This window comes from Pongo abelii, chromosome X, assembly GCF_028885655.2.
Source record: "Pongo abelii isolate AG06213 chromosome X, NHGRI_mPonAbe1-v2.0_pri, whole genome shotgun sequence".
Classification (NCBI taxonomy): Eukaryota; Metazoa; Chordata; class Mammalia; order Primates; family Hominidae; genus Pongo; species Pongo abelii.
The window spans coordinates 73053829-73068006 of NC_072008.2; the positions used below are offsets into that span (position 1 = coordinate 73053829).

The window sequence follows — 14178 nt, forward strand, 5'->3', positions numbered from 1 at the left end:
TTTTTGTTTTTTTTGTTTTTTTTGTTTTTTTTTGAGACAGAGTTTCGTTCTTGTCACCCAGGCTGGAGTGCAATGGCGTGATCTCAGCTCACTGCAACCTCTGCCTCCCAGGTTCAAGCGATTCTTCCTCCTCAGTCTCCTAAGTAATTGAGATTACAGACATGTCCCACTATGCCCAGTTAATTTTGTATTTTTAGTAGAGCTGGGGTTTCGCCATGTTGGCCAGGCTGGTTGCAAACTCTTGACCTCAAGAGATCCACCTGCCTTGGCCTCCCAAAATGCTGGGATTACAGGCATGAGCCACTGCACCCGGCCACACTGAGGCTCTTGACCTATTACCTTCAAGCACCTCAGATGATGTGATGGATATCTATGAAACCAGTTATCAGGAGACGAGCTCCAGCTCTGCCACAATCTGTGTGACCATGGACAAGATGACAGCTCCTGCCTATGATATTATTCCATCAGATATCTCTTTTCATACTTGACTCTTTAAAATCTCCATTATTACTGAATCTTTCATTGAACATATAGACCCCTTCTTCCATTAGAAAAATTCTCAATCAGTTTATTCCTTCTTTTCCTTCCCTAGTGCCTCTCTTATAGCTCTGTCACTTTCCCCTAGATCATTTCCTAGATCAATAGTTTCCTAAACTGTTTATCCTGCTTCTAGTCTCTCCCTGATCTAATTCACCCTACAACCTATGCCAGTTTGAGATTCCTAAAATAGAATTCTACTTATGTTCCTTCCATCCTTGGGCCATTGGTCTCTGTTTGAAAGGTCCATTTCTCCATTTTCACCTGTCAAACACTTTACCTGTTTTTTAATGACCATGTCAAATTGGAAGGGCAACATTCTTCCACAAAGGAAATTCCCCACATCCAAACATAAGTCTTCTATTCTCATTTCCCACTCCCAACAAAAGCACCATATACACATTAAAGTATGTAAAAAAAATCTACTTGTATAAGAGTAATGTGTTTTCTTATTTAGTAGCCCAACAGTAAGTTGCAGAAGGGCAGGAATCATGTCTCATTGTTTCTGTAGCCATGTTGCATCCAGTACAGTTCCTGGCATGTGGTAAGGTCTCACTGAATGGTAGCTTATTTGAACTGAAGGCACTGCAAGTCCCAGGTAAGCAGTAGTTCCAAAACAGAACACTCCCTTAACCCCTCACCAAAAAAAAAAAAAAAAGGTTATGGAATATCTCAGGGAAAAAAGTAGATCTGATCCTGATTTCTACCAAATACAACACTAGTTTAACTTTATCCTCGCATGGATTTTGGACTTGCAATTGAAAGGCACTCTCAACTCCTCTTCTTACAGATAATGGAATGAGGCAAAGAAAGAAGTATCCTATCCAAGGTCACACCCTGAGTTAGTGGAAGAGCTGGCTTAGTATTCAGGGCTTCTGAGTCTCAGGCCACAGTTTTGACTACAAGTGCTACTATCACATGAGGTTCCCTGCTGAGACAGGGTATGGGAAAAGCCTTGCAGTACAAAATTCACACTGTTTCTAAGGCATAGCTAGCAATGGAAGGCAGGGGCAGGCTTTGTGAACATACCTCTTGTAACTGAGATTCTTTCTTTTTTGAAGACAGGTGTAAGTGCCGATCCAGTAAAGAATAAAACCTCTCACCATCCTTTTCAAATTTCTTTTTCCGCTCCTAAAGGTGGGAGAGAAGGGCAAAGATTAAATGTCTGTAGTTGTAACTCTGTCTGCTTAGAAAGGAGAATGAAGGAGATAGTGTCAGGTTTCAGGTGGTCAATCCCTCTAGCTCCTGGAAGGAAAAAAAAGGCAACAGAGAATTAACTTTGCATTGGTCTCAGCAGTTTCAGCTTCCTGAAATATAACCCCAAACCATTCTGCCTGCAGAAATGGCAGTCTCTATTTTTACAGCTGAAAGCTATGGAAGCTGCTCCTCAGAGAATGATACCTTAAAAGGGCCTGTGCAGTAGATATCTTTTCTTCCCTCCAATATTTTTCACATACATTAGCCACTCATTCAAATTTTCTTACAAAGGAAGAAGACATAACACAAAAATGAAGTAAATATACGTCATGAAAAGGTTAATCTACAATGCACTTAGACAGCTAATAATAAGTAAAATATTTCCAAAGAAATAGGAACCTGGGATTGTCTCTTTTTAATAAATTACTTGGTATTATTTAAGCACTTCACTCCAAAAAGCTGATATTAAAAACAGAGAAAAAAAACCCTGGAAAGTTTAACTAGAAAGCAAGGGTTGTAAAGATTTGTGGCAGATGAAGGACTCAGCCTTTACTCTTCTCGAGTATGAAATTTAATTAAGTTCTCTGCTACTCAGCACAACTGGAAAAAACACAGCATCTAAAGTAGCACTAACAATGTTCCTTTGTCACAGACTAATGCTGACACTCTACTATTCTCTTAGCATCATGCTGGAAAATCAATGTAAATGGATTGTGCTGTCTCATGGGAAATCCAAAGTCACTGAGCACCTGCAATGTGCCAGGTAGTAGAAGAGGCATAGCAGGGGACACACAGATCAAAGAAAAAAAATTCACCCATGGCTTATTGCTACAAGCAATCTGTTGCTGGGCAGGAAGCTAGGACAGAGCTGAGTGACCTGTGACATATAAGAAATGTGCTTTTGGCCGGGTACAGTGGCTCATGCCTGTAATGCCAGCACTTTGGGAGGCCGAGGCGGGTGGATCACCTGAGGTCAGGAGTTTCAGACCAGCCTAGCCAACATGGTGAAACCCCATCTCTACTAAAAATACAAAAAAAAAAAAAAAGAGAGAAAAAAAATTAGCTGGGCTTGGTGGTGCATGCCTGTAATCCCAGCTACTTGGGAGGCTGAGGCAGGAGAATTGCTTGAACCTGGGAGGCAGAGGTTATAGTGAGCCGAGATTGTGCCACTGCATTCCAGCCTGGGTGAGAGAGCAAGACTCTGTTTCGGGCAGGGTGGGCGGGGAACAAAGAAAGAAATGTGCTTTTTACTATTTTTTTTTTTTTAATGAAGGGAAACATGTAGGGAGGAAGCTAACATTCATTAACCAAGGCCTACATCAGGCCAGGCACTATCATAGACACTTAAAATCTATTATCTCATTTAGACTTTACAACCCTGAGAAGCAGATATTGTAAAGGAAATTAAGGTTCAAATAAGCTGAACTAACATGCAAGATCACAGTCCATGCAGCCCAGATTATCATGGGTGGAATAACATTCATGGGGCTTATAAATAATCAAGACGTCTTAGGAATACAACTCGAGAAGTTCCATAGCCCAACCCTAACTCAGATACCAAAACACAGGAGGTAGACATTTTCACACAAAACACAAGAAGGACAAACTGTTCCTCCAGCTGTTGAATCAATTTAAAGTACCAATTATTTGAGAAAAGCATGGGCCAGAAAACCTTACCGCCTTCACCAAGGACTGATAAGATTCTGTGAAATACTTTCTCCTTCAATTCAATTTTTAAATTAAAAACTGAAATATAATTCTCATATCATAAAACTCATCCTTTTAAAGTGTACAATTCAGTGGTTTTTAGCATATTCACAAAGCTGTGCAACCACTGCTGTTATCTAATTCCAAAATATTTTCATCACCCCAAAAAGAAATCTTAATCACATTAGTAATCATTTTCCATTCCCCCTTCCACCCACCTTCAAAAAGCCACAGTCTACATTCATCTCTATGGATTTTCCTATTCTACACCTTTCATATTAACTGGAATTTGCACTATGGCCTTTGGTGACTGGCTTCTTAAACTTACATAATGTTTCCAAGGGTCATCCATATTGTAGCATGTATCGGTACTCCATTCCTTTTTATGACTGAATATTATTTGACTGTATGGATGTACTATGTTTTCTTTATTCTTTTGCAAGTAAATATCCGGTAGTCCCAGCACCATTTATTCAAAAGAGTATTCTTTCCCAATTGATTGCTTTTAATATCTTTGTAAATTATTAGAGAACCATAAATGTTTGTTTCTGGACTCTTTATTCTATTGATCTATATGTCTATCTTTATGTCAGCACCACACTGTCTTGATTACTGTGGCTTTGTAGTAAGTTTTCTTTTGTTTTGTTTTGAGATGGAGTTTCACTCTTGTTGCCCAGGTTGGAGTGCAGCAGTGCGATCTCGGCTCACAGCAACCTCCACCTCCTGGGTTCAAAAGATTCTCCTGCCTCACCCTCCCAAGTAACTGAGATTACAGGCATGTGCCACTATACCCAGCTAATTTTGTATTTTTAGTAAACATGGGGTTTCACCATGTTGACCAGGCTGGTCTCAAACTCCTGACCTCAGGTAATCCACCCACCTCAGCCTCCCAAAGTGTTGGAATTACAGGCGTGAGCCACAACGCCCGGCCTGTAGTAAGTTTTGAAATTTAAAAATTTGCCTTTGACATTTTTTCTATTCCGGTCCTTTCCATTTCTATGTGGCTATTAGGATCATCTTATCAATTTGTGTGAAATGGCCAGCTGGAATTTTGATAGGACTTGCATTGAATCTGTAGATCAACTTGATGAGTAATGCCATCTTAACAATATTAAGGCTTTCGATTCATGAACACAGCTTGTCTTTCTATTGATTTAGGGCTTCTTTAATTTCTTTCAATGATGTTTTGTAGTTTTCAGCATATAAGTCTTGCACATCTTTTGTTAAATTTATACCTAAGTATTTTAATCATTTTGATTAAATCAGATTGTTTTCTTAATGTTCACATTATTAATGTCAATAGAAATACAATTTTATTCCAAAGTAGATAGAAATAAAATTTATTTTTATATGCTGATCCTGTATTCTACACAATGTTGTTGAACTCTTTCATTAGTTCTCTGTGTGTGTGTGTGTGTGTGTGTGTGTGTGTTCCTTAGGATTTTCTATATACAACATGAAGTCATCTGCAAGTAGAGATAGATTTACTTCTTTCCAATTTTGGCTAATTATGCTAACTTAACTAGAACTTCCAGTGCAATGTTGAATCAAAGTGAAGAGAGTAGACATCCTTATTTTGTTCTTTACCATAGAGGAAAAGATTTTAGTCTTTCCCTTATGTGTGATGTTAACTTCTAGTTTTGGTTACAGCTGCCATCAATCAGGTTGAAGAAGTTCCCTTGAATTCCTAGTTTGTTCCATATATTTATCAGAAAAGGGTATATACACAAGACAGAAACAACCTTTGAGTTTTGCCTTTCACTTCTAGGCCCTTCATCCGTCTGGAATTCAGCATTGTTTGTGATGTTAGGTAGGAATCCAGTTTTATATTTCTCTATATAGAGATTCATTATTCCTATAATCACCTATGAATTTTTCCACTCCCCATTAATTTGAAGTGCGATTTTTATTTTATATTACATTAATATGTGAGTTTGAACTTCAGCTATCTATTCTGTTTGACTAGCCTTCTGTTTGAGGACCAATATCTGACTGTTTTCACTCCACTGACTTTGTAATACGTGTGCTGCCTGGTAGAGAAAATCTCCCTTCTTTTGTCTTTTTTTTAAGGTTAACTTAGCTATTTGTGCATATTAAGCTAAAAACCCAACTAAACTTTAATTTATAGGTTAATTAGAGGAGAATTAACATCTGTATAATATTAACGAAATCCATTTGAAAACAGGAAAGGTCTAGAATTTATATTTTCTTCCATGTCCTTTACTAGATTTTAATGTTTTTCCCAATAGAGATCTTGTGTATTTCTTTTAAAAATAATTTCTGCATATTTTAGTTTTTATTGCTAATGTGAATGATATTGAAACGGGAAAAGTTCCCTTATTCCCTTCACAGGGCATGAGACTGGGCTGTGGCTCGCTTCTTCGGTGCCCCTCTGCTCAAACCTCTAGGGGGCGCATGCAGATGGGCAGGTTGTGGGGCATGTGGGCTTTAACCCCAAGGCAGCATCTAGGGGCAAATGCTTACCGCTCCTTAAGCCCCAGTGGGCGTGCGTTACAGTGTGCTCTTTTAGTTTTGTTGTCTATAGGCAGCTCGTGTTCATCAGCTCAATTAGACCCTCTGCCTTATCACAAGGAGAAAGGGCTTTCTGTATCCTGGGTTCTTGCCTTGGTGTACCGGAAAAATCAGATCACATATGGGATTGGAGAATGAGTGCAAGGTTTTACTGAATGATGGAAATAGCTCTCAGCAGATGGATGGGGAGCCAGAAGGGGGATGGAGTGAGAAGTTGGTTTTCCCCAGGAGTCAGGCTGCTCAGCCGCCGAGCTCTCCTGCCTCTCCTCTGACCACCCTCGGCTGAACTCAGCGTCTTCCCGCCATAGATGGCCTGCTGGCATCTGCTGGTTCTGCCGGTGTCCTGCTGGCATCTGCTGGTGTCTGCCAGTGTCCTCTGGTATCTTCTGGTGTCTGCGGATGTGTTCTTCCGCCTGTGTGTTCCTCTCGATGTCCAACCACTTGTGTCTCTACCCTCTAGGGTCTTGGGGTTTTTATGGGCACAGGATGGGGGCATGGCGGGCCAGGCTGGTCTTGGAAAATGCAACATTTTGGCATGAAAACAGAAATGCCTGTCCTCACCTAGGTCCGTGGGCACAGGCCCAGGGGTGGAGCCCTAGCCAGGGACTGGGTCTTTCTCTTCCTAGCACTTGCCTGCCCCCCTCCCGTATCAATATTACTTATCACATTTACTGGTTACTTATTGCACGTGTTAAAAATAATATTAACTTTGGCAAATTACTCGTGTCATTGCCAATCTGGTGAATTTCTTATTAGTCCTTATAAAGTTTACTGATGCTGCTGATTTTCCCAGTTATATAATTATATCATCTGCAAATAACACCATGCTGTTTTGTAATGTTTTTCAAATAGTAACCAATTTTAAATATTTCCTTCCCATCTTTGTGCACTTATTTAATTTTCTTTCCTTTTCTATTTTTTTTTCTTTAGAAGGAGTCTCACTCCCAGGCTGGAGTGCAGTGGCGCAATCGCGGCTCACTGCAACCTCTGCCTCTCAGGTTCAAGCAATTCTCCTGCCTCAGCCTCCCAAGTAGCTGGAACTACAGGCACCAGCCACCATGTCTGGCGAATTTTTTGTATTTTTAGTGGAGATGAGTTTTTGCCATGTTGGCCAGGCAGATCTCAAACTCCTGACCACAGGTGATCTGCTCGCCTCGGCCTCCCAAAGTGTTGGGATTATCGGCAATGAGCCACTGCGCCCGGCCAATTTTCATTCTAACAGTATGCGTGAGGCTCTCCAGTACTGGGTTAAACAGTAGTAGACGAATGGGTATCTTTCTCTGGTTCTCCATCGTAAGATGAACATATTTAAAGTTTCTCCATTTAGTATAATGTTTGCTATAGATTATCATATAAATATTATTTACTTGAGTAATTTTCCTGCAATTCTAATTTGATTACAATAAGCACATGATTTTTCTCCTTTACACTAATAATGAAAGGATTGAACCGACTCATTTCTAAGGTTAAAATTTTGGGGGACCACTTTTTCTGAGGGAGTGAAGGGGAGGGGAAGTATGAATTCCATTTCAATATCTTTAATATATATCCGTCTACTCAAAGTCTCCCTCTTTCCTTTTGCCAACTTTTGGCCATTTACATTTTTCTAGGAATTTACCTCATCTCTTTTTTTCAAATGTGTTATAATTCTTTCGTCTTTTTAACAAATCTGTTGTGTCTGTAATATTTCATTTATTTTACTCTATATTCTCTACTGTGTTTGTTTGCATCTTCCTGCCAGTCTACCTTGTTAATCCTTTCAATAACTAATTTTTGGCTTTGTTAATTACCTCTACCATTTTTTATTGTTATACTTTTTTAATTTATTTGACTTCTGCCCTTAAGTCTTATATGTCCAGCTGTTTTGTCACTTTGGGTAGGTTTTGTTGTTGTTATCAATTTTTTAAATTTAAATGCTCAATATATTTGTTTTTAATCTTTCTTATTTGTTGATCAATATATCTAAAGCAATGAACTTCCTTTCCACATAATGAACTGTGTCCCACAAATGTGGATATATACTGACTTCATTGTCATTTCATTGTAAAACATATTTATTCTTTTAACCCAAAGAATATTTGCCATTTTGTTAGTTCCCAAATATGGAATGTTTTATCATTAATTTTTAATTTTACTTTCTTATGGTTAGAAAACATACTCTATGTGATATAGAATCTTTTGAATTTTTGAGGCTTCCTTTATAGCCTAATGCATAGTTTATACTTCTTAATGTTGTCTGTGTACCCAAGAGAACATGTATCCCTGTTTCTTGGATACAAAGTTCTGTGTATTCTATGTACATAAAATAGCTCAAACTTATTGTATTGTTAAGATTTTGATATTGTCACTTATTTTTCCTGGGCAATTATTATCAGTTTCAGAAAGGCAAATGTTAAAAAGTTCCAATGAAATTGCTGTTTTATCTGCTTCAGTTCATGTTTCACGAAAATGTTTGCTATACCATTGTTAATAATAGCAAAGTGGAACAAAAAATTTAAAAAATTAATTATAATTCATTTATGTAATGGAACATTATGAGTCATTACAAATTGTAAGAGAAAATAAAATTTATTGACCTACAGGGTTATCCATGATATTAGTGAGTATTAAAAAAAGTTACAAAACAGAATGCTATATGATCACATTTATATAAAATTATACACAATTATGTACATATATTTGACAAAGGTCTAGTATGTAAAACATAAAATGAACTCTTAAAACTCAACAATAAGAGGCTGGGCACGGTGGCTCACGCCTGTAATCCCAGGACTTTGGGAGGCTGAGGTAGTCAGATCACCTGAGGTCAGGAGTCCAAGACTAGGCCTGGCCAACATGGTGAAACCCTGTCTCTATTAAAAATACAAAAAATTAGCTGGGCATGGTGGTGAATGCCTGTAATCCGAGCTACCTGGGAGACTGAGGCAGGAGAATCACCTGAACTTGGGAGGCAGAGGTTGCAGTGAGCCGAGAACGCATCATTGCACTCCAGTCTGGGCAACAAGAGCAAAACTCCATCTCAAAAAAAGAAAAAACTCAACAATAAGAAAATAAATGAGCAAAACTTGAATAGACATATGACCATATCACAAGATATAGAAATAGCCAAGGAATACATGAAAAGATACTCAACATCATTAGTTATTGGAAAAGCAAATCAAAATCACAATGAAATATGACTTCACAGTTATTAGGATATCTAAAATAAAAAATACAGAAAATAGCCTGTAATCCCAGAGCTTTGGGAGGCCAAGGCAGAAGGATCGCTTGAAGCCAGGAGTTTGAGACCAGCATGGTGAGACCCCCATCTCTACAAAAAAAAAAAAAAAAAAAAAAAAAGGCTGGATGTAGTAGCACATGCCTGTATTCCTAGCTAGTCAGGAAGCTGAGACGGGAGGATCTCTTGAGCCCAGGAATTCAAGGCTGCAGTGAGCTATTATCATGCCACTGCACTCCAGCCTGGGTGACAGGCTGAGATCCTGTCTATAAAAAAATTAGAAATGAAAATTATATATGTGGAAAATAAGTGTTCTTGAGGATGTGAAGAAATTGGAACTGCTGATGGGAAAGTAAAATGGTACAAGCACCCAGGTAAATATTTTGTCATGTTCTCAAAAATTTAAACACAGAATTACCATATAACCAGGTAATTTCCCTCCAAAGTATATACCCAAAATAATAGATAACAGGGACTCAAGCAGATACTTGGTGACCAACATTCCCTGCAGTATTCACAATGGCCAAAAGGTGGAAAAAACCCAAATGTCTATCAATGGATAAATAGACAAAAAATATGTGGTATATACACAAGATGAAATATTATTAACCCATAAAAAAGGAAGGAACTTCTGATACATGCTACAACATGAATGAACCTGGAAAACATTATGCTAATTCAAATAGGTCAGACACAAAAAGATAAATATAATATGAATTCATTTATATGACATATCTAGAATAAGAAAATTCTTTTTTTTTAAAGATGGAGTCTTGCTGTGTTGCCCAGGCTGGAGTGCAGTGGTGCGATCTTGGCTCACTGCAACCTTCGCCTCCTGTGTTCAAGTGATTTTCCTGCCTCAGCCTCCCACGTAGCTAGGACTGCAGGCATGTGCCACCACACCTGGCTAATTTTTGTATTTTTAGTAGAGACGGGGTTTCGCCATGTTGGCTGAGGTCTCAAACTCCTGACCTCACATGACCTGCCCATCTCGGCCTCCCAAAGTGCTAGGATTACAGGCATGAGCCAGCAAACTCGGCTAGAATAAGAAAATTCATAGAGAAGACAGAAAGTAAATTAGACTTTACCAGGGCTGGGGAAAATGGGGAGTCATTCCTTACAGGGTACAGAGTTTCTGCTTGGGATGATAAAAGTGTTTTGGAAATATTTGATGGTGATGGTTGCATATCATTTTTAATACAATAAATATTTCTGAATTATACACTTAAAATGATTAAAATAGCCAATGTTGTTATATATATTTTATTTATGTATTTATTTTGACCTGGAGTCTCATTCTATCACCGAAGCTGGAGTGCAGTGGCACGATCTCAGCTCACTGCAACCTCCGCCTCCCAGGTTCAAGCAATTCTCTTGCCTCAGCCTCCTGAGTAGCTGGGATTACAGGCACCCGCCACCACACCCAGCTAATTTTTGTATTTTTGGTAGAGACAGGGTTTCACCATGTTGGCCAGGCAGGTCTCAAACTCCTGACCTCAAGTAATTCACATGTCTTGGCCTCCCAAAGTGCTGGGATTACAGGTGTGGGCCACCATGCCTGGCCTGTTATATATATTTTAGCTTAATAAAAGCCATGTAGGCTTAGGATCAAATAAACCCAAACTCAATCTTGGTTCTATGAATAACAATAATTTTGTGACCTTTAAAAAATTAACCTTACTAAGCTTCAGATTTCTTAATCTCTAAAATAATCACAAAAATAACATCATATTTTACTGTGTTGTGTGAAGACTAATGAAATATATGCATGTAATGTGCTTATCACTGTATCTGTCCAATAAACAAAAGCTATTATTATTATCAAAAACATATAAGTTGATCATATCATTCCCCACAGTTAAAAACTTCCAGGACTCCACACTGCGCTTGGGATAAAATCCATAGTTCTTACTATGACTTACAAAATCCCCTATGATCTGGCCTGGGCCAGAACACTGTCTCATCAGTGTTCACTTCAGACACAATGGCCTTCTTTTAGTTCCTTAGACAAACCACTAAGCTTGTTCCTACCTCAGCCTCAGGACCTTTGTGTGCTTGCCATGACTAGAACACTCTTTCTTCAATTGTTCTCATGACTGGCTTCTTCTCAATGTTCAGGTCACACCTGAAGTGTCACATCTTCAGAGGCTGTCCATTATGACTCCTTCTAAAGTTGCCCTAGACCAACTCCACCCCCACAAGTAACATCAAATCATCGATTTTATTGTCTTAAAGCATTTATTGCATTTATCGCAATCTGAAATTATTTATCTAATTATTTGTTTAACACCTGCCTCCCACCCTCTGGCACACCACTAAAATGTAAGGTCAACATAAGCAGAGACTTCATCTGTCCTGTTCATTGTACAAGGAATGGTGTCAGGTACAGAGCGTGGCCAAATTAACATCTGTTTACTGAATCAGTGAATGAACATATGAAGCAAATTTGCAACCTCAGTGCAGAACAAGCATGAATTCCTATCCAAATATGACTATAACATCAGAATACTGGATCAGCTCCTTTTATTCTACATATTCTGAGTTAACTTTTTCAAGTAAAAACACATTTTTCTAATATAACTTTTATGTAATACTAGAAATAGTTACCACTTACTGAGTATTATTTGTAAGTTGTTATGTTAAGCACTTGCTATGCATTACCTCTTTGAATCCTCATACAAGCCTGTGAATGTTACTATTCTTATCCCAATTTTACAGAAGAGGAATGAGCCTGAGCCTCAGAAAACGAACTGTTCCAAAGTTACACAAGCTAATAGAAGTAAAAGAAATGGAGATTCAAACGCATAATTGACTCTAAAGCCCTTACTTCTAACCTCAACAATATACTAGGTTATATACTAGGAAAGGGCACTAAACCACGTTCAAATTCTGCATTTTCCATTTACTACTTACATTACCTTAAACAAAAATCTTAACCTTCTGACTCTCAATATTCCCAATGTAGAAGTAGATAAACTTGTGAAGAAACCACCATATATTTTATAAGGAAAGGCACTAAGGAAATGCTTTAAGGACACAGCACATCCCTAAATGAGATCCCACAGACACTAGGTATAAGACAGTACTAGTAGACTTAACTCAGTACCAAGTATAAACTCTTTAGCCTCATATTCAAGGCCCTGCAGTCTCACGCCAATCTACTCTCCAGTTTCATCTCTTGCACTCCTTGTATGAAACATGTATATTCTAATCACACCAGATTACTATTTGTTCCCCAAATATGCCACACTTTTTCATACTGTGCTTTTTGTTCATATGATTTCCTCTATTTAAAACACACTTTCTCAAAGATTTCCTTATTTAAATAGTAAGGCATTTAGCTGACTGGTTTCTTCTTTCAAGAGTGGAGTCTACTTAATTTGCTCATATAGGTCTACCCTGGCTCTAGTTGCTGAGACCAAGTCTACAACGAGACAGGGTGGATTAAGGACTCCAGCCCCATACACTAGATTTACTGTCATGTCAATGTGGCTACCAGCCTGACTCTGACTTTGTGTCCCATTTGAAACATCAGGATTTCTATCTGGTTCAGAATTCCCAGTCTCTACCTTGCATACCACTTGAGTGCCAGATGAATTTTGTGTGAATCACACCCTCCATTGATAATCCTGCCCTCTATAACTGGATCATATTTGGTTATGGACAATCTTTATTTATTTATTATTTATTTATTTGTGTATTTTTGAGATGGAGTTTCACTCTTGTCATCCAGGCTGGAGTGCAACGGTGCAATCTCAGCTCACCACAACCTCTGCCTCCCAGGTCCAAGTTATTCTCCTGCCTCAGCCTCCCGAGTAGCTGGAATTACAGGTGCATGCCACCAGGCCTGGCTAATTTTTGTCTTTTTAGTAGAGACGGGGTTTCACCATGTTGACCAGGCTGGTCTCGAACTCCTGACCTCAGGTGATCCACCCGCCTCGGCCTCTCAAAGTATGGGAATTACAGGCGTGAGCCACTGCGCCTGGCCGGTTATGGACAATTTTGACACTTGCCATTATCCCCTTCCTACCACCACTGAACTAAGCACCTTGCTCCCTGCTAACAAACCATCCTGAGGTAGCATACCTCCGTTTTAAAATAATGTCAACTCTTGAGTTCCTGTTGCTACAATGTGTTGTATCATTTAGCCAAAACTGTTATGCTGTAGTCCTTCCAGGCCTTGACAGTAAGAATGGGGCTCTGTTTTTAATGCAAGAGGGATTTAAGTGTGTTGCTATATGGAGGGAGAAAAAATAAGAAAATACAAGGAATGGGATAAAAAGCCCAAATGAAGAGATCATCTATGGGCAGGGGAAGGGCCAGGATGTTTTCTGAGATGAGAGATAAAAAGGCAAAGATAGGTAAGGATAAAGAGGAATTTTGCAGAAGGCTAGAAAATGAGTGGGTCGATGGTTGCCCAATGGCACAGGGGAGACAAGAAACTATGGTCTTGTGGTTAGAATAGTTAGTTTACATACCTTGTAGCTCCATAAAGTCAAGGATGGTATCTTATTCAACTCTATCCCTAGGGCCTAGCATTGAAATAGGTGAAAATGGGTGCTCAAGATACACTTGCTAAATTAAAATATTATGTAATACAGGAAATCAAACATGAGTACAAAGAAAAGAGAATCTGTTATTTTCTGAGTAGCTCTAATATACTATGCATAGTCTAGATATTTGACCCTCATTTAATGATCAAAGTTGCTGTATAATAAACTTTAGTAGTACTGTTTTACAAATGAAAAAACTAAACCTCAGGAAGATTAAATATCTTACCCAAGGCAAAAAACCAGTAAGAGGTGGGTTAAACTATCTAAAGTCTACTACATTCCCCTGCTGCAAAGCGTTCCATATCAACTACAGGACTAAGTATACACATCTTGAGAGGATATACATGATCCCTCATGAGATGGCAATGTGTACTTTGAAAACTTTCTTTGTACAAGCTGAGCCCTCCACTTAGCATCCTTGTACCTCACACTCCA

General features: G+C 38.7%; 1 protein-coding gene across 6 annotated transcripts in view; it reads right to left on the reverse strand.

The window, feature by feature from the left end:
* OPHN1 (oligophrenin 1) overlaps positions 1-14178 on the reverse strand; it is a 392357-nt gene that overhangs the window by 191106 nt on the left and 187073 nt on the right. For all 6 annotated transcript variants that reach the window (XM_024240815.3, XM_063721071.1, XM_063721072.1 and 3 more), the window contains one exon: positions 1567-1668. In XM_024240815.3, the coding sequence (XP_024096583.1) occupies positions 1567-1668 (102 nt within the window). The remainder of the gene's footprint in view (positions 1-1566; positions 1669-14178) is intronic.